The sequence below is a fragment of the Trichosurus vulpecula genome, chromosome 3, assembly GCF_011100635.1.
Source record: "Trichosurus vulpecula isolate mTriVul1 chromosome 3, mTriVul1.pri, whole genome shotgun sequence".
Classification (NCBI taxonomy): Eukaryota; Metazoa; Chordata; class Mammalia; order Diprotodontia; family Phalangeridae; genus Trichosurus; species Trichosurus vulpecula.
Genome location: NC_050575.1, coordinates 199,379,096 through 199,399,207, shown reverse-complemented (window position 1 = coordinate 199,399,207; position 20,112 = coordinate 199,379,096). Strand labels below are relative to the sequence as shown.

The window sequence follows — 20,112 nt, the reverse complement described above, 5'->3', positions numbered from 1 at the left end:
GAGAGAGAGAATATCTAGGAGGAGAGGGTGGTTAGAAGTATCTAACACAGCACAGATAGGTCAAAAAGGACTTAGAAAATTCCATCAGATTTATTGATGAAGAAGTCTTCTGCTGTCTTGGAGAGAGCAGTTTCAGTTGATTAATGAGGTAAGAAGCCAGATTGCAAGGGTTAAGGAGTGAGAAGAGAGGAAGTGGTGGCAGCAAGGGTAGACAGCTTCATGTAGGCATTTGTCCAAGAAAGGGAAGAGAGATATAGGATGATAACCTATATCATGGTGATGTATAGTGAAGATTTTTTAAGGATAGGAGAGATTTAGCCATGTTTGAAGGGAGTAGGGAAGAAATTAATGGAAAAGGAGAGGTTGAAGTTCTGAGAGGGAGGAGACAATTGAGGTTGCAATCTGCTGGAGAAGACAGGAGGGGATGAGATCAGGTACACATATAGAGGAGGTGGTCTTGGCAAGAAGAAGAACCACCTCTTTTGTCAGTCCTGGAAAAAGGAAAAAGTAGAGATGATGTCAAAGGGTTTTGAGATGAAGAGAAAGGAAAGAGAAGGTTCAAATTGCCTCAATTTTCTCAGTAAAACTGAGAAGATAGAGGGATGTGGGGGTCTTGAAGAGGGAATAGAAGTTTTAAAATAGTTCCTATGGGGAATGAGATAGGTTATTAATACAGAAGGAATAAAAGGGCTGCCTTGTGGCAGTGAGAGCCCAGTTGACATGGATAGCATGAATTTAAAATGTGCCTACTCAACACAATTGTGAGATTTCCTTCGGCTGTGTTCAGTAGTCCAGGAGTAAGAATAGAAGAGGGTGGTGAAAGTACTCTGGAGCTGATGTTTGGCAATCAATGAACACCAGTAGGACAGGGGGCAGGGGATTTGAGTACAAAGAACAGTGAAAAATTGAAATGTCTAACAGTAGAGTCCAGATTGGATAGGGAGAAAAGTGAAGTCAGAGCAATGCGAAAGAAAGAGAAAAGAATAAGCATTTATTAAGTGCCAGGCATTGTGCTAAGAGCTTTTACAAATGTTACTTCATTTGAGCCTCTCAGCCATGGGGGGTAAGTGCTATTATTATTGCCATTTTATAGTGGAGGAAACTGAGGCAGATAGAGGGTCAGTGACTTGCCCAGGGTCATACAGCTAGTAGGTTTTTGAGGCCGGATTTAAACTCAGGTGTTCCTGACTTCAGGGCCAGCACTCTATCCACTTTGTTACTTACCTACCTTGAGAATGGCCAGACAAAATGCTTAGGGGGAGTAAAGATTAGAATTCTTGATGAAGGCAAAGAATAAGCTTATGAGGGGTGAAGAATAAGGAGAGATGGTATGGCCAGATACAGAAAGGCCAGAGTTTCTAGTTAAGAACACTTGTGGGTAGTGGCGACATTAAATATGTGGCCATATTTATGTGAGGCTAAAGGTAGAGTGAAGGAATAAGTTATGGTATGTAAGCAGTCTAAGGAACTTCAGGCAGTTAGTGTGAAGTCTCTTAGCATAAGGGCAGGAAGTAGAAGGGAAGGGAAGATGGTGTTTAACATGAGAAGGGAGGGAGAATGACCTGGGTGTGAGTTTATACCACAGTCACCATGATTTGAATTGGGTCACTGCTATATTGATTGGTGGAGGATTGAATGAAGTTAACCTGTTACCTAAAAAAAGTGGTGAGGCATGTTTTTTATAATGAGGGCAGTTCTTTTTAAGATCTAAAATTGAGAATCATTATTAACGTTCAACTTATGTGTTACATAAGAGTTATACATCAGAGATATGTTTGCGAGAATCCTATTTTGAGTCAGGTTTACCAGTGTGACTTTCTTCATAAGATTTGGAGGAAGCCCATATTAGCTCATGGCATAATTATGCTTTTTGTGCCCCCATTTACATGTAGGAGAACAAAAATATTTTACTGATTGCTCTTGATTTTAATTCAATGAATAATTATTTTCAATAAAATAGCAGTTTTCTGAGCATAAGGACAGGAGCCTTTAAGTGGAACTTCCCTAGGTAATAATAGAGAAATAGGCAATACTATGTTCATACATTTTAATTGTCATATAATTTTGGGTTTGGCTCTTAAATTTTTTAATCACTCTTTTTAAATACATAGTTAACTCATTTCTAGACTTGAGATAACTGTAGGAATAAATTTAAATTTGTTAGAACTCTGAAAGTTTTTTTTGTTAAATTAAAAGATGTGTAACTGATTTCACCCTGAAAGTAAAGAGTAATTGGTCTCTTTTGGGGGTTGTAAATGTAGCCATTTCTTTTAGTACTGTTGAATTTGGATGTACTTTGTCTTCTTTAGTCTAGAATTCTGTAAGTTGAACTGTTCCTGTACGTATGTTATGGGTTGTACCTATAGCATGGGCCTGGATTTTTGTCACTTTTTTGCATTCAAGGGCCTTGCTGATCACAGTGTTTAGTGAATTGACAAATTCATATACATACATATATATATATACATATACATATATATATATAGTCATTGTTTTTCCTGGGTTAATGTAGTTCCAGTTTTTTATGCAAATTTAGACAGTTGATCCATCAAATTAGAATATTCTGGATGGCAAATACATTCTTCTTTTGTATGAATATTTAGTAGATTGGAGTTCCAGTTGGTAAAGAAAGGAATGATAGAGACTTAAGCAGAAATTTATCTAAGGTATTGACTGCAATCTCTATTAAAATTCTCCTTCAAGGCCTCAATGTAATGTTGAGGGAGACTTTGGTTTTGCAAAGACTGTGTCAGTATAGTGCAAGCTCTGGTAGGAACCACCTAGGTGAGAAGCTTCTCATAGGAGGCCAGCAGTGGTTGATGTATCTATAGTTTTGAAGGCCAGCCTAACCAAGTTCGAAGAAGGGCATCACCAAGAGGTTTGGCCATGGCAATTCAGTAAACCAGTTAAAAAGTTTTTTAGAGGAGAAGGAAAAAAAGAATTGCAATCTGTATCTGTGGAGGGAATATTCAGGCTGATAAAACCACAGAAATCATCACAGAGTGAAGTAAGGAAAAACATGCTCAGTGACAAACTGTTTGTTGGATTTTATCCTACTCAGAGGTTATTATCGACTGAGAGGTCATTATGTTCAGTGGCTTAACTATTTAACACTATTTTGAAAAAGGTAGTTGGAGTTGAATTTTTTTTTGTTTTGTTTATTTCAGAAACATGTGTGTTCGCATTTCTTGGCCTGTCCATTTTTAGTTTTCCTCACAAGTTTGAAATTTCCTTTGTCATCTGGTGCATAGTAAGTATTTTTCCTTGCTTTTTCTTTTTAAACTTCTCTGTTACAAATAAACAAGCATATACTCTTGTTATATGTAGCTGCTTGCCATTTTTCTTTTAAAAGAAAAAAATCCTTTAAGGATAGTTGGATATTCTGGACTATTTAAAAATGGGCAAACAGAAGTCATTTAATAAAAAAAAGTCTAGACTCCTGACATACAGTCATCATAGTAATAACTATTCACATTTCTGTAGCAGTTTCATTTTACAAAGTATTTTTCTCAAAACCATTCTTAGTAGTCTGCTAGGATATTATCATCACCATTTGTAAAATGAGGAGATGGCCTCAGAGAGGTGAAAGGGACTTTCTCAACATTCACGTAGCTAGTCAGTAATCAAAGCTAGGATGTAAATAGTAACTTGTAGACCTTAAGTAACTGCACCCTTAATACATGTTTGTTGAATTATTGAATATCCTTATGTAAAATCTAAATATCCTGACATGTACTTGGGGAGAGGAGAGCAGGAAATCTTAAAAACATAGCTGCTACTTTAATCTCATTACCTCCGCAAAGAGCAAAACTTGCTTTGTAGTACAAGGAAATTTGCTGTATTGGAAATACCCCTGTACTTGAAATAGAAGATTTAGGGTTTAAACTCATGGTCTGCCACCAGCTATAACTGTTGCCTTAGACAAGTATATTCCCCCTTTCTGGGCCTCAGTATTCTGGAAATAAGGCAGTTAAACTAGATGATCTCTTACTTCCTTTTCAATTCTAAGATTATTTGATTCTCTAAGTTCTGTGCTTGTAATAATGTAGTTTGGGATATACCACCTAGGATCTTCAGTAAATGTTCCTTGCTTTTTTATAGAGCTCAGTTGGCATTTCCCCTAGCAAATTGGGCTATATATTCCTCTTGAAAGTTAGTTTTTGATCAGAACAAGAAGGAGTAAAATTAACCTAATGAATTGTCCAAAGAACTCACCTATGTGTACTTCAGGATATTTAGCTTCTACAGCAGGATATTTTTAGTTAAGACCACTGTCTTTGAGTTCAGTTAGCCATTGCATGCACAACTGAGCAGCAGCAAATTACTAGGTATGATGTGTTTTACTTAGTTTTATAACACTCAATGGTTTTCTGACATTCAGTGGACACTTAAAAGGCATTTGCACATCAGTCAATCATCAAATATTAATTAAGTGTGTATTATGTGTCAGGCATTGTGCTAAGGAATGGGAATACAAATAAGAAAAAGACAGTCTGCCCTCAAGGAGCTTACAATCTAATGGGAGAAGACTGTACACAAAAGGAAGCTAAAAGGGAGTAGAGGGTGATGGCAGAAGTACCTTCTTAGAGTCACGATATTTCTGGAGTTGAAACCAAGCAGAACAGCTCTTGAAAAGTGAAGAGTTGCAAATTCTGACCCCTCAATAAAGGTAGGCTTTGGCAGGAGTTTTTTGCTCTACTCTCCAGCCCTCCAATCAGAATGGAGCAGCAATTGAGGCTCCTGAGGGGATGTTGAAGCAGCTGAAGCAGTCTCTGTAATGATGAGATTTCTGGCTTATCTTGGGGAAAGCCTGGTGTTTGTGGAGTCCAAATCAAGCAGAGTAGCTTATGTACAACATGTGTAGAGAATCAGTTGTCTGACTTTTAGACCTTCCCTTTGGAGCTTAGATCTGTTAGGAAGTGGAAACAATAACTTATTTCTCCCCCAGAGCTCTACCAATAAGAAAGTTAGTCCCATTAGTGGGTATCCCCTAGAGGAGCTAGACTGGCTCCCAGATTAATCTCTGGGTACTTCAGAATGCTCTTTTGGCTTCTTCTGTTGTCATTCATAAAATAAAAATCACTAACTAATATAATATCCTTGTTTTATATAAACATCTTCTAAAACTTATTTTTAATATTTTCTTACCCTTTTTCAGAAACAGAAAACTACACACCTGTGTTTTAGATAATGCTAACTAAGATGCTGACTAATATTGTATGGTCAGTGTCTACTATTACAGAGAAAAAACTATGTTTATAATGGGTGTGCACTAGGAACTGTGTTAATTGTAAACAAGTTACAGCTTGAAGCAGATATCATTTTGAATGGAGACTTAGATGATTTTCTTACTTCTTACATAGGTACTTGTGCTGTTTGGCAGAGCTGTGAACATTTTTCCATTGTCTTATCTCCTAAATGTCTTCCGTGATCATAAAATCACCCCAAAAATGATGTTTATCATGTGGTTTAGTGGTAAGTTGAACCTCCTTTAAGGAAGAAATTAGGAAGAACAATATTGTTTATATATGTTACACAGAATGCTGAGATAATTTTTTTAAATAAACTTCTAACTCTCTGTGTTTTCTAAGTTGAAAGAACATTTATTCTCTCAAATTAAAATATTTAAAGACTAGAACTAAGGTATGATAGAGCATATCATGCTAGATTTTAATCACACTAATAACAGCTTACATTTATGTACTGCTTTTTAGTTTGCAAAGCACTTTTTTTCACAACTCCCAAAATAGGTATTGTAAGTTTTGTTATCCTCATGTTATAGATAAGGAAGCTAAGGCTCAGAGAGATGAAGTGACTTGTGATCATATGGTTTGCACTTTGCACTGTATAAAATTCTTGACAACAAATGACTTACCTGGGCCATCTGAACATTTTGTTCATTATTTAGTAAGGGCCCACTCTTAAGAATAGCTCTCAATGCTCTGGGTCCCTATAAAGTTAATAAGTTTCTATAAAGCTACTCTATGTGCCTTTTCATTTAAAGATTGTAATTCACAAATATTTCTGTTTAAGTCAGTGTAGGAACATTTCTTCTGAAGTTGTTCCTTCTCTGTTTACATAGTTCAAGTCTATAAATCTGCCTCAAAGTAATGCAATCTTAAATTTCAAAAGACTGTAAGAAAATTTGGAAGGGGATAATATATCCTCTTAGTCATGTCTGTTAATGTCAATTTGTTTTATAGATGAAAAACCAAAAAAATTGCTTTTTACCAACTGCCATTTGGGGGTGGATCATTTCTTATGATGATTTATTTTGAGAAAGTACATTAAGAATCTGATGTATTTCTCTGAATCTTGAGCTTTACTCTGGTTATGAGCGCTGGTGGTAGAAACTTCTATAAGAATGTATTTGTTGTATTTTGAAATAGTTTGAAAGTGTTAACTTTGCTGATGACCAGAGGCAGCTGGTGAATGAGTACAGAGTGCTGGGCCTGGAGTCAGGAAGACCTGAGTTCCAATGTGACCTCAGACAACTACTAGCTTTGAATTCACTTGAGGCATAGTCATTTTTCCCCATCCTCTCAGTTTTATTTTGTTTATGTCTTTGTTTTTTAGATATGTCTCTTGTAAGCAACAGATTATAGGGTTTTGTTTTCTTAGCCAGTCTGTCTCTTTTTCATTTTATTGGATTGTTTGATCCATTCACGTTTAAAGTTGTAAGATTTAGTCTTATATTTTCCTCCATCTGTGTCTAAAATTTTTTTTCAAGTTGTGATTTTTTCCTTCTGTTGAAACACAATATTATATTTCTTTAATTACTTTACTTTAATCTTTTTTTAAGGTGGCTCTGTTCTCCTCATCCCTGATACCTTCTTCTCGTTTATTTCTCTTTTTCCTTAAAGCCTTTGTTTATTACCATATTTCCCCATGTATAAGACGTACCCTTTTTCTAAAAATTTGGGGTCTGAAAACTGGGTGCATCTTATGCAGTGGTTGTAGATTTTTTTACTTGCATTTCCCACTTTTTCGCACTTGTTTTTGCGCTCATTGTTGTAGATTTTTTTACTTGCATTTCTTGCTTTTTCATGCTTGCGCTCATTGTTTTGCATTTGGTACTGGTGTATTAGGTTAAGTTTTGCCATGTTCTGCCCAGAAGTGGCTCAGAAAAGATTTTCGAGCTGTGCTGAATTCAAGTTAAAAGTGATCCAATTTGCAAAAGGGAATGGAAATCATGCTGCTTAACATAAGTTTGGTCCTCCTCCAACTGAGAAAACAATCCGAGACTGGCTAGGAGAAGAAGAAACCCTACTGAAAATGCCACAGCAGAAGAAGGCCATGAGAGGCAAGTCAGCAAAATGGCCTGATTTAGAGAGGGAATTGAAGATATGGATTGAAGAGCCAAGGGCAGTTGGAATTCCTGTGTCCTCAAAGATGGTTCAGCATGAGGCAAGAAGAATTGCTGATTTCAAAGGAGGACACAATTGGTGCTTCAGGTTCATGAAACAGAATGGACTAAGCATGCATACATGCACCAGACTTTCCTGAAAGATGCCTGAAAGCTATGAGCAGATGAATAAAGCTTGAGTTCAATAACTTTATGCAATACATTTTTTTCAAATTTCGGGCCCCAAAATTAAGGTGTATCTTATACATGGGGAAACACGGTAGTTCCTTTTTCTCTTCCGTTTTTATCTGGTTATATATTTTTTCCCTCTCTTTTTTCCTTTCAGTTAGTCAAGTAAATTCCCCCTTTCTCTCTTCCCTATCAGGTAGTCCTGTTAATTAGTTGTTTTAATTTTATTTTTTGCACTCCTTTCCAAAAAGGGCTTCTCTTCCTCTCTTTATTGTCCATCTTCTTTTTCTGTTTACCCTAGACCCTCATTTTCTGATTCATGACCCCTCTAATAACCTTTTCTCTCTCTTTCTTTTCTCTGTATTCCTCATGCAATCAAAACTTCCAAGGTATCCATTCTAGGCTCTTCCCTCCAGGTACTTTCAGCCACAGTCTTGTAGGGCTTACCCCATGGATTCCCCTTTTCCGTTGTGCTTCACTTCCAGAATAATGCCAGTTATTTCAGATGTCAGAAAAGGTACTGACCCATGATAAGGCTCCTCCCCCAACACTGATCTATAACCTCTCTTGTCTTCTTATCCTGTATTTGCCTAGAAATCTCCCTGTGTCCATGCTCTTCCACTCTTTCAGGTACCAGTTGCTCCCAAGATTTCCAACTCCTCCCCTCTCAGGACAAGTAGACTTTTCAAGTATCATATCCTTTAGGCCTCATCCAGTGTGAAGTTCTTGTCTCCCTTCACTCACCATCTCTTTTTACCCATAGGAGCTTTCATCCCCCCTCCCATCTCCAAAGTAAGGCCTCTTTTCTTTCCCCTCCCTCCTCATCCATTCCCCTGAAGGCTCTTCTCCTTCTGAGACATCAGAGGTCACCTTCCCCACATTACTAGCTCTTAATTTGACCCAGGGGTCAATTAATTTGACTAACTTAACTTAATTTGACCCACTCCTCTCTAACTTCCTTCTCCCCTCCCCCATTAAGTATCCTCCCATGTTGTAATATAGTCCCACAAAAAACAAAAACATTGATTCACTTTTAGGCACGGTTTTGCCGGGTTCTGTCCATGAAACCCCCTGTTCAGTCTTCGCTGTTACCTCTACTGGAGTTCCACTTTCATATCCGTTTCCTTGTTAGAAAGAAGTCTTGGTGTATTAGAAGGTTTATATTGTTTAGAGCCAAGATGGCAGAGTAAAGGCAGGGATTCGATTAAGTTCTCCCCCAAACCCTTCTGAATGCCTTTAAATAATGACCCTAAACAAATTCTAGAGTGGCAGAACCCACAAAAAAGACAGAGTGAAACAGTTTTCCAGCCCAAGACAACTTAGTAGGTTGGCAGAAAAGGTTTCTTGCACAAGGTAAGAGAGGAGCAGAGTCCCCAGCTCAGGCCACACAGCACAGCCCTGGCCCCAGCAAACCAGGAGCAGGCCTTGGGAGCCACTGAATCAGCAGCAGCATTGACTGCTTCCAGAGCTTCCAGCCTACAGACAGTAAGGGGGATGGAACAACTGGTTAGAAGGAGATTACAGGGGTCTTTTTGCTGGAACTAGGGGCAAGGTTCTGTTGCTTTGCCCATATTTGGATCTGCAGTCCTGGGTAGCAGTCCCAGGTTGAGGAGGAGCACTAGCACACCAGAGCTTATGGCCACAGTGGATCAGGGACCCTGATCACAGTTCAAGGGCAGAAAAGAGTGCTTGTGGTCGATCACAGACCAGAGCACAGGCCAGGAGAGTAGTAAATACCTCTCCTTAAATCATACCACCTTGGAAGAACTGAAAATTTACAGGTACCTAGAAGTATCTCTAAAAATAGCTGCACAAAACCCCTGAGGCTTAGGGCAATACACCCTCCACCCTGGAAGCAGAGCCCTATTTTAACAAAGAGTTACAATGTCAAGTAATAGGCTGAGAAGATGAACAAACAACAGAAAAAAATTCTGACCACAAAAATTACTATGGTGACAAAGAAGATCAAAACAGAAGAAGATGACAAAGTCAAAGCTCTTAGATCCAAAGCCTCAAAGAAAAATATGAATTGGTTTCAGGCCATGGAAGAGCTCAAAAGGATTTTGAAAATCAAGTAAGAGAAGTAGAGGACAAATTGGGAAGAGAAATGAGAGTGATGCAAGAAAATCATGAAAAAATGAGTCAATAGCTTGGTAAAGGAGATACAAAAAAAAAAAAAAATACTGAGAAAAATAACACCTTAAAAACAGACTAGGCCAAATGGTAAAAGAAGTACAAAAATTCACTGAAGAAAAAAAATCCTTAAAAACCAGAATTGGCCAAATGGAAAAGGAGGTACAAAAGCTCACTGATGAAAATAATTCCTTAAAAATTAGAATTGAGGAAATGGAAGCTAATGACTTTATGAGAAATCAAAAAATTATAAAACAAAACCAAAAGAATAAAAAATAGAAGGCAATGTGAAATATCTCATTGGAAAAACAACTGACCTGGAAATTAGATCCAGGAGAGGTAATTTAAAAATTATTGGACTGCCTGAAAGCCATAATCAAAAAAAGAGCCTAGACATCATCTTTCAAGAAATTATCAAAGAAAACTGCCCTGGTATTCTAGAACCAGCGGGTAAAATAGACATTGAAAGAATCACCTCCTGAAAGAGATCCCAAAAGGAAAACTCCTAGGAATATTGTAGCCAAATTCCAGAGTTCCCAGGTCAGGGAGAAAATACTGCAAGCAGCCAGAAAGAAACAATTCAAGTATCATGGAGCCACAGTCAGGACAACATAAGATTTAGTATCTTCTTAATTAAAAGATCAGAGTGCTTGGAATATGATATTGCAGAGGGCAAAGGAGCTAGGATTAAAACCAAGAATCACCTACCCAGCAAAACTGAGCATAATCCTTCAGGGGGAAAAATGGAATTTCAATGAAATAGAGGATTTCCAAGCATTCTTGTTGAAAAGACCAGAGCTGAATAGAAGATTTGACTTTCAAATACAAGATGCAAAAGAAGCATAAAAAGGTAAACAGGAAAGAGAAACTATAAGGGCCTTAATAGGGTTAAACTGTTTACATTCCTACATGGGAAGATGATACTTGTAACTCCTAAGAACTTTCTCATTATTAGGGCAGTTAGAAGTAGTATATAAAGACAGAGGGCACAAGTGTGAGTTGAATATGAAGGGATGATATCTAAAAAATAAAATTAACGGGTGAGGGAAGAGTGCACTGGGAGAAAAGGAAAGGGAGAGGTAGAATGGGGTATATTATCTCAAGTAAAAGAGGCAAGAAAAAACTTTTACAATGGAGGGGAAGAGAGGGGAGATTAGGGGGAGCGAGTGAACCTTACTCTCATCAGAATTGGCTCAAAGAGGGAATAACATACACACTCAATTGAATGCAGAAATCTCTTACCCTACAGGAAAGGAGAGGAAGGGGATAAGAGCAGGGGTGGTGGTGGTGATGATAGAAGGGAGGGGAGATTGGGAGAGGGGGTAGTCAGAAGCAAAACACTTTTGAGGAGGGACAGGGTATAAGAAGAGAGAGCATAGAATAAATGGTGGGGAGAGGATGGAGGGAAATACAATAGTAATTGTGAAAAAAAATTGAAGCAAATTTCTCTGATAAAGGCCTCATTTTGTCAATTGACAAATGATCAAAAGATATGAAGAGTTTTCAGATGAAGTAATCAAAACTATCTATAGCCATATGAAAAAAATGCTGTAACTCACTATTGATTGGAGAAATGCAAATTAAAATAAGTCTGAGGTACTATCTCATACCTATTAGATTGTCTAATAGAACAGAAAAGGAAAATGACAAATGTTGGAGAGAACATGGGAAAAATGAGACATTAAGGCATTGTTGGTGGAGTTGTGAATTGATTCAACCATTCTGTAGAGCAATTTGGAACTATGCCCAAGGGTTACAAAACCATGCATAGCCTTTTACCTAGCAATACCACTACTAGGTCTGTATGAAAAAAGATAAAAAACAAAAGGGAAAAGGGCCTATATGTACAAAAATATTCATAGCAGCTCTTTTCTGCTGGCAAAGAATTGGAAATTGAGGGGCCTTCTTTGTATCCTGTGTCCTGTCTTTGGGATCAGTATGTTTTATTTGTATAATGAGCATATTTTCTTTTAATATTTTTGTTTTTGGTTTTGCTTCTCTTCTTCTCTGAATTCATATTCTCAATCTATTGTTTTCTCTTGTTTCTTTGATGATTCTTGTTTCTTTGCAGATTCAAGTTTTTCTTCCCATTATTTTTGCTATGTCTGATACAGCTCTTATAATGCTCTTTTAAACCATTCAGGTTTAAACTTGGTATGTTGTGGTTCCATGTTCTCCTTAACTTCCACAGGGTCCTCTGTCTCCTCAAGTAGTGGATCACTGGCCTGAACAACATACAGGCCACAAGTGAAGATTTCAGGCAGTCCGAGAAAAATGTAGGGTTGCCATTGCACACTGTCTCCTGTGAGGCAACCAGCCATCATCATTCTGTCTCTAGTCTAACCTGTCTGTGGCCTGAAGAAATTTAGCCTATTTTAATTTTGATCCTTACCTGCTGCCAAGTTGTGCAGGTCTGTTTTACAATATTTATTTATAGATCTCTGAACTAAATCTGAAAGCCATATTTCCTTATGTTGTTATTGTTTTTCCTGTTGATTTATCTGTTTATATTCAAGGTCTTTGAGTTTTCTTCCTAAAAGCTCTTGTATTTTCAGTCTTTTTCCCCTCCTTATTTTCCTTATCACTCACTTCCTGACTCTCTCCCCTTTGATGGTGATTTCCTTGGGGGCATCTTAGCCTCTTCTGACACTGAGTTCATGGTTCACCAGCCTAACTTTCTATTGCAAGTAACTTTTAGGTGCTCAGAACTGGCCCCAGCCGGATGCTGTACTCTTTCCCTCGGGCTTGATGGAGTATTGCATAGCCCTCCTGGTGATGTGTCCCTCTCTTTCTGTTCCTCACTTCTCTGCCCCAAGCACTGTAAGTTCAGAGCTTTGCTGCACTGGGGCTTTTAGATTGCAGCTCTGGGTAGGCTTTTGCTCTTGAAGGGTTGCGGCCAAGTTGACTCTTGAAGTCTGAGAAAACCTCCATACCCTGGAGTGGGAGTCTTAATGACCCTTGAAAGGAGGGGTACTGAGATATAGGGGTGGGTTTTGATGTAAGCCAGTGTTGTGTCCTTGGGTCTGCTAGTATAGCCTCTCTGCTGGGAGTGTGGGAGGTTGGGGTTGGGTGCTGAGTGAGGTCAAGGTCAAAGGTCTTAGATTTGGGGGTTTGTTTTTGGTTTTGCTTTTTACTTTCTTTTGTATTCTAGGTATCCTAGACCTTGGAAACAGCAGAAGTTGCTTTATCTTTGGTGCATAATTTCTGTTTTGGAGAGGTTTGAGATGTCACGGGGATTGGAGAAAATGTCTAGTCTGCTTATGTGACTGGAACAAGCTCCTTTTTAAATTATCAATCATCAAACCATTCACGCTTCTTTGATAGTCCTCTTTCCCCAACTTATCATTAAAAACCCTTCTTTGTTTTTCTAAAAGTGAGCTGTCTATGCCTTCTTTCTATTTCCTAAGTGAAGCCTATCTTAAGCCCTCTGGTTTTAGTGACTTCTTCCTCCACAAATTATCTTATGTATTTACTAATGTTTGTATAAGTTATATTCTATAGTAGCATATGAATTCCTTGAGGGTAGTGCCTTTCACTTTTTTTCTTGTATTCTCAGTGCCCAGCACATTGTGCTTAGTGAATGTTTTTTTAATTTGTAAAATTGAGTTAAGATCACTTTCTTTGTCATAGTTTCCCCATACTAATGTATCAGAAGAGGGATATAGTAACCTCCTGATTAGTTTTCCTGCCTCTGGTCTTTTACCTCTTTAATCTGTCTTCCACACAGCTGCCAAATGATATTCTCTTTTTTTCAGATGTATTTTTAAAAATTTATTTATTTTCAGTTTTGAACATTCACTTCTACAAGATTTTGAATTCCAAATTTTCTCCCCATGTCTTCCCTCCCCCACCCCAAGACAGCATGCATTCTTATTATACCTTCCTCCAATCTACCCTCCCTTTTATCACCTTCCCCCTTCTCTTATCCCTTTCCCTTCTATTTTCCTGTAGGGCAAGATAGATTTCTATACCCCACTGCCTGTATATCTTATTTTCCAGTTGCATGTAAAAGCAATTTTTAGCATTAATTTTTAAAGCTTTGAGTTTCACATTCTCTCCCTTCCTCCCTCCCCACTCATCTTCATTGAGAAAGTAAGCAATTTGATATGTTATACATGTATAGTCTTGCAAAACACTTCTATAACAGTCATGTTGTGAAAGACTAGCTATATTTCCCTCTGTCCTGTCCCACCCTCCATTTATTCTATTCTGTCTTTTGACCTGTCCTTCCACAAAAGTGTTTGCTTCTGATTACTTTCTCCCAATCTGTCATCCTTTCTATTATTCCCCCTTATCTTATCCCCTTCCCCCCTGCTTTCCTGTAGGGCAAGATAGATTTCCACACCCAATTGAGTGTGTATGTTATTCCCTCCTTAAGCCAAATCCAATGAGAATAGGGCTCACTTATCCCCTCTCACCTCCTCCCTCTTCCCTTCCATTGTAAAAACTCTTTCTTGCCTCTTTTATGTGACATGATTTACTACATTCTACCTCTCCCTTTCTCTTTCTCCCAATACATTCCTCTCAACACCTAATTTTATTTTTTAGGTATCATCCCTTCATATTCAGCTCACCCTGTGACCACTGTCTATACACACACACACATATATGTACATGCACATATGCATATGCATATATATGTGCATACATACATATACATACACACATACATACATACATACATACATATATATATATATATATATGTGTGTGTATATATATATATACATTCCTTCTAACTACCCTAATACCAAGAAAGTATTATGAGTTATAAATATCATCTTTCCATATAGGAAGGTATAAACAGTTCAACCTTAATAAGTCCATCAAGATTTCTCTTTCCCGTTTACCTTTTCATGTTTCTCTTGATTTTTGTATTTGAAAGTCAAATTTTCTATTCAGCTCTGGTCTTTTCAACAAGAATGCTTGGAAGTCCTCTATTTCATTGAAATTCCATGTTTTTCCCCTGAAGTATATATTATACTAAGTTTTGCTGGGTAGGTGATTCTTGGTTTTAATCCTATCTCCTGGAATATCATATTCCAAACCCTCTGATCCCTTAGTGTAGAAGCTGCTAAATCTTGTGTTATCCTGATTATGTTTCCACAATACTTGAATTGTTTCTTTCTGGCTGCTTGTAATATTTTCTCCTTGACTTGGGAACTCTGGAATTTGGCTATAATATTCCTGGGGGCTTCCCTTTTAGGATCTCTTTCAGGAGGTGATTGGTGGATTCTTTCCATTTCTATTTTACCCTCTGGTTCTAGAATATCAGGCCATTTTCCCTTAATAATTTCTTAAAAGATGATATCTAGACTCTTTTTTTGATCATGGTTTTCAGGTAATCTAATAATTTTTAAATTATCTCTCCTGGATCTGTTTTCCAGGTCAGTTGTTTTTCTAGTGAGATATTTCACATTGTCTTTTATTTTTTCATTCTTTTGGTTTTGTTTTATAATTTCTTGATTTCTCATAAAGTCATTAGCTTCTATTTGTTCCATTCTGATTTTTAAGGAATTATTTTCTTTAGTGAGCCTTTGTACCTCCTTTTCCATTTGGCCAATTCTGTTTTTTAAGGCATTCTTCTCCTCATTGGCTTTTTGGACCTCTTTTGCCATTTGGTCTAATCTATCTTTAAAAATTATTTTTTCAGCATTTTTTTTGGTCTCCTTTAGCAAGCTATTGACTCGCTTTTCATGATTTTCTTGCATCACTCTCATTTCTCTTCCTAATTTTTCCTCTACTTCTCTTACTTGATTTTCAAAATCCTTTTTGAGCTCTTCCACAGCCTGAGACCATTTCATATTTTTCTTAGAGGCTTTGGATGTAGGAGCTTTGACTTTGTTGTCTTCCTCTGGTTATATGCTTTGATCTTCCTCATCACCAAAGATGTAAGAAAATACCTTTTCACCAAGAAAGTAAACTTCTATAGTCTTATTTTTCCCCCCATTTGCTTATTTTCCCAGCCAGTTACTTGGCTTTTGAGCTCTTTGTTAAGTGAAAGGTGTACTGCCCCAAGCTTCAGGGGTTTTGTTAAGCTGTTTTCAGAGATATTTCTTGGGACCTGTAAATTTTCAGTTCTTTCAAAGTGGTATGATCAAAGGAGAGGCGTTTAATCCTCTCCTGGCCTGTGCACTGGTCTGTGAGGAACCACAAGCACTCTTTTCTGCCTTGGAACTGTGAGAAGGATTCCTTCTGCATAGCCACCACAAGCTCTGTCATGCCAACACTCCTTCTTGCCCCAGGTCTGCCACTCAGGGCTGTGATCCAGATCAGTTGCTCAATTCTCCTGCTGTCTGTAGGCTGAGAGCTCCAGAAGCAAACACTGCCTTGGGGCTGGGACCAGACCATGCTCCTCTCTCATCCAAGTGAGAGACCTTTCTCACTGACCTTTTAAGGTGTCTTTGGCATTTGTGGGTTGAGAAGTCTGGAAACCTCCACAGCTGCCAGTGATTCAGTGCTCTGAGGCCTGCTCCAGCCCCATCTATGAGAGTACAGCCCATCCTGGGCTGCACAACTGATGTTATTCCATTTATTTAGATCTGACTTTATTTGTGTGAAAAGTGTTTCATAATGTGTGGGACAAAAAACCACTGGCTCAAGTAAAAAAGACAGAGATGTCTTGGTTTCTCAAGGTAGAAAAAAAACAGAAGCTTTATTTGATCAAGTCTCGAGAATTGGGCATCTCTCACTACCAGGGTGGAGATAGCAGTGAAGAGAGGCAAGGGTGAGAAGGCAAGCAAGGGGATATATATCCTTGTACAAACAATTCTAAGAAATCCCACCCCAGAGGCTGGACCCCTGTCCCCATTTGCAGGGACAGATGGCCTCACAATCTAACCAGGAATAAGTTTTACCCAATACCAGCACAGAAACTACAGAATTACCTTATAGGGAAACTTTAATGTTAAGATGGCGGTTTGTAAGTAGGCTAGGGGAGGGGGAGAGGGGAATATCACCTGATTTCCCCGAAATCATATGATTTACAGGAAAACGAAACTTAGGCCTAGTAAGGTCCACATCCTAACTAAATTTGTACTATTTGAGTATCACCTTGCCTGAGTTATCCATAGGGAAGCTTTCACAATCTTGTATTCCACTCACTAATTATGTTCATATGGGCTCTGGATTTGTTTTGGCATGTAGACCTCCAAATATTTTATAGTGTCTACAGTAACTTTAAATAGAATTTCTCTTTTTATCTCTTGCTGTTGGGCTTTGTTAGTAATACATAGGAATGCTGAGGATTTATGTGGGTTTATTTTATGTCTGCAACTTTGCTAAAGTTTTTTATTATTTCCAGTAGTTTTTTTACTTGATTTTCTAGGATTCTCTTTAATCATTATATCATCTGCAAAGAGTGATAACTTAGTTTCTTCGTTGCCTATTCTAATTCCTTCAATTTCTTTTTCTTCTCTTACTGCTAAAGCTAACATTTCTAGTACCAAATTGAATAATAGGGGTGATAATGGATAATGGGGCGAACCCTGATCTCACTGGGAATGGATCTAGCTTATCCCCATTACATATAATGCTTGCTGATGGTTTTAGGTAGATGCTACTTATAATGTTAAGGAATACTCCATTTACTTCTATGCTTTCTAGTATTTTTACTAAGAATGGATGTTGTATTTTGTCAAAAAGCTTTTTCTGCATCTATTGAGATAATCATATGGTTTCTGCTAGTTTTGTTGTTGATGTGATCAGTTATGCTGATTGTTTTCCTAATTTGGAACCATCCTTGTATTCCTGGAATAAATCTTGCCTGGTCATAGGGTATTATTCTCCTGATAAGTTGCTGCAATCTTTTTGCTAATATTTTATTTAAAATTTTTGTATCAATATTCATTAGGGAAAATTGGTGTATAATTTTCTTTCTCTGTTTTGACTCTTCCTGGTTTGGGTATTAGTACCATATTTGTGTCATAAAAGGAATTTGGTAGGACTCCTTCACCTATTTTCCCAAATGTCTATAAAGTATGAGAATTAATTGTTCTTTAAATGTTTGATAGAGTTCACATGTAAAACCATCTGGCCCTGGATATTTTTTCCTAGGGAGTTCATTGATGGCTTGTTCAATTTCTTTTTCTAAGATGGAGTTATTTAAGTATTTTACTTCCTCTTCTGTTAACCTAGGCAATTTATATTTTTGTAAATATTCATCCATTTCTCTCAGGTTGTCACATTTATGGGCATACGATTGGGCAAAATAATTCCTAATTATGGTTTTAATTTCCTCTTCACTGGAGGTGAATTCACCTTTTTCATTTTTGATACTGGTAATTTGGTTTTCTTTCTTTAATCAAATTAACTAAAGGTTAATCGATTTTATTGGTTTTTTTTTTCATAAAACTAGCTCTTAGTTTTATTTATTAGTTCATTAGTTTTGATGATTTCAATTTTATTAATGTGTCCTTTGGTTTTTGGTATTTCTAATTTGGTATTTAATTGAGAATTTTCAGTTTGTTCTTTTTCTAGTTTTTTTCAGTTGCATGCCCACTTCATTGATCTCTCTTTTCTCTGTTTTATTCATGTAAGCATTTAGAGATATAAAATTTCCCCTAAGAACTGCTTTTGCTGCATCCCATATGTTTTGGTATGTTGTCTCATTATTGTCATTCTCTTGAATGAAGTTATTAATTGTTTGTATGGTTTGTTCTTTTACCTGCTCATTCCTTAGGATCAGATTATTTAGTTTCCAATTAATTTTTAGTTTATCTTTCCATAGTCTTTTCTTACAAATAAGTTTAATTGCATCATGATATGAAAAGGATACATTGACTATTTCTGCCTTTCTGCACTGGATTGTAAGGTTTTTATGCCCTAGTACATGGTCAGTTTTTGAGTATGTGCCATGTACCACTGAGAAAAAAGTATATCCCCATTCAGTTTTCTCCAAAGGTCTATCATATCTTCTAAAATTCTATTCGCCTCCTTAACTTCTTTCTTGTCTATCTTGAGGTTAGATTTATCAAGGTCAGAGAGGGGAAGGTTGAGGTCCCCCACTAGTATAGTTGTGCTGTCTATTTCTTCCTGTAAGTCCCTTAACTTCTCTAAGAATGTGTATGCTATACCACTTGGTGCATATATGTTAAGTAATGATATTGCTTCATTGTCAGTAGTGCCTTTTAACAGGATATAGTGTCCTTCCTTATCTCTTCTAATTAGATCTATCTTTACTTTTGCTTTGTCTGAGATTAAGATTGCTACCCTGGCTTTTTTTACTTTAGCTGAAGCACAATATATTCTACTGCAGTCTTTTACCTTTACCCTGTGTGTATCCTCCTGTTTCAAATGTGTTTCTTGTAAACAACATATTGTAGGATTATGGTTTTTAATCCATTCTGCTATCTTCCTCCGTTTTATGGGAGAATTCATTACATTCACATTCACAGTTATGATTACTTTCTGTGTCTTTTTCTCCATCCTATTCTGCGCCACCCCCCACCGCATTTATGCCTTTATTTCTCCCTTATACTCCTCAAAAGAGTTTTGCTTTTGACCACTGAATTCCTCAGTTGTCCCTCCCTAATGACACCCCTCCCTTATCTTACCCTTTTCCCCTCTCTACTCCTTCCCTCCCTTCTATCCACCCCTCCTTTTCTTTCCCCTTTCCCTTCCTACTGCCTTTAGGACAGATTTGATTTCTATGCTTATCAAAGTATGTTATTCCCTCCTTGAACCAAATCCAATGAGAATAAAGCTCAAACATTGCTTTTCTCCCTCCTTTCTTTCCCTCTATGTTTTTGTGCCTGTTCATGTAGCATAATTTACCCGTTTCTACCTCCTCCTTACCTCTTCTCTCAGAGCAATCCCTTTGCACCCCTTAATTATGTCTTTTATCATCACATCAGTTACTTTATACTGATACCCTCAGTCTATGAATATCCCTTTCAATTGTCATAATAAGTATACCATTGTCAAGATTGACATATATATATATAAAACATATATAAATCAATGTAATCCTATATAAAGATGTAAACAATTTTCCCTTATTGAATAACATAGTTTTTTTTCCTCTGTTTACCTTTTTATGTCTCTCTTGAGTTTTGTATTTGAAGATCAAATTTTCCATTGAGCTCTGGCCTTTTCATCAGGAAGGTCTGGAATTCCCTTATTCCATTGAATGTCCATCTCCTTGCCTGAAAAATTATGCTCAGTTTTGCTGGATAGCTGATTCTTGGTTGTAGTCCAAGCTCCTTTTCCTTTTGGAATATCATATTCCAATTCCTCCTTTCTTTTATTGTAGAAGTTGCAAGATCCTGCCTGATCCTGACTGTAGTTCTACAGTATTTGAATTGTTTCTTTCTGGCTGCTTGCAGTATTTTCTCCTTGACCTGATAATTCTGGAATTTGGCTACAATATTCCTTGGAGTTTTCAATTTGGGATCTCTTTCAGGGGGTGATCAGTGGATTCTTTCGATAACTATTTTGCCATCTGG

At 37.4% G+C, this 20,112-nt stretch overlaps 1 protein-coding gene across 2 annotated transcripts in view; it reads left to right on the top strand.

Moving 5' to 3' along the window:
- Positions 1–20,112, top strand: part of SLC9A8 (solute carrier family 9 member A8) — a 127,610-nt gene that overhangs the window by 93,929 nt on the left and 13,569 nt on the right. For both annotated transcript variants that reach the window (XM_036748887.1, XM_036748886.1), the window contains 2 exons: positions 3,168–3,250; positions 5,364–5,475. In XM_036748887.1, coding sequence (XP_036604782.1) covers positions 3,168–3,250; positions 5,364–5,475 — 195 coding nt within the window. The remainder of the gene's footprint in view (positions 1–3,167; positions 3,251–5,363; positions 5,476–20,112) is intronic.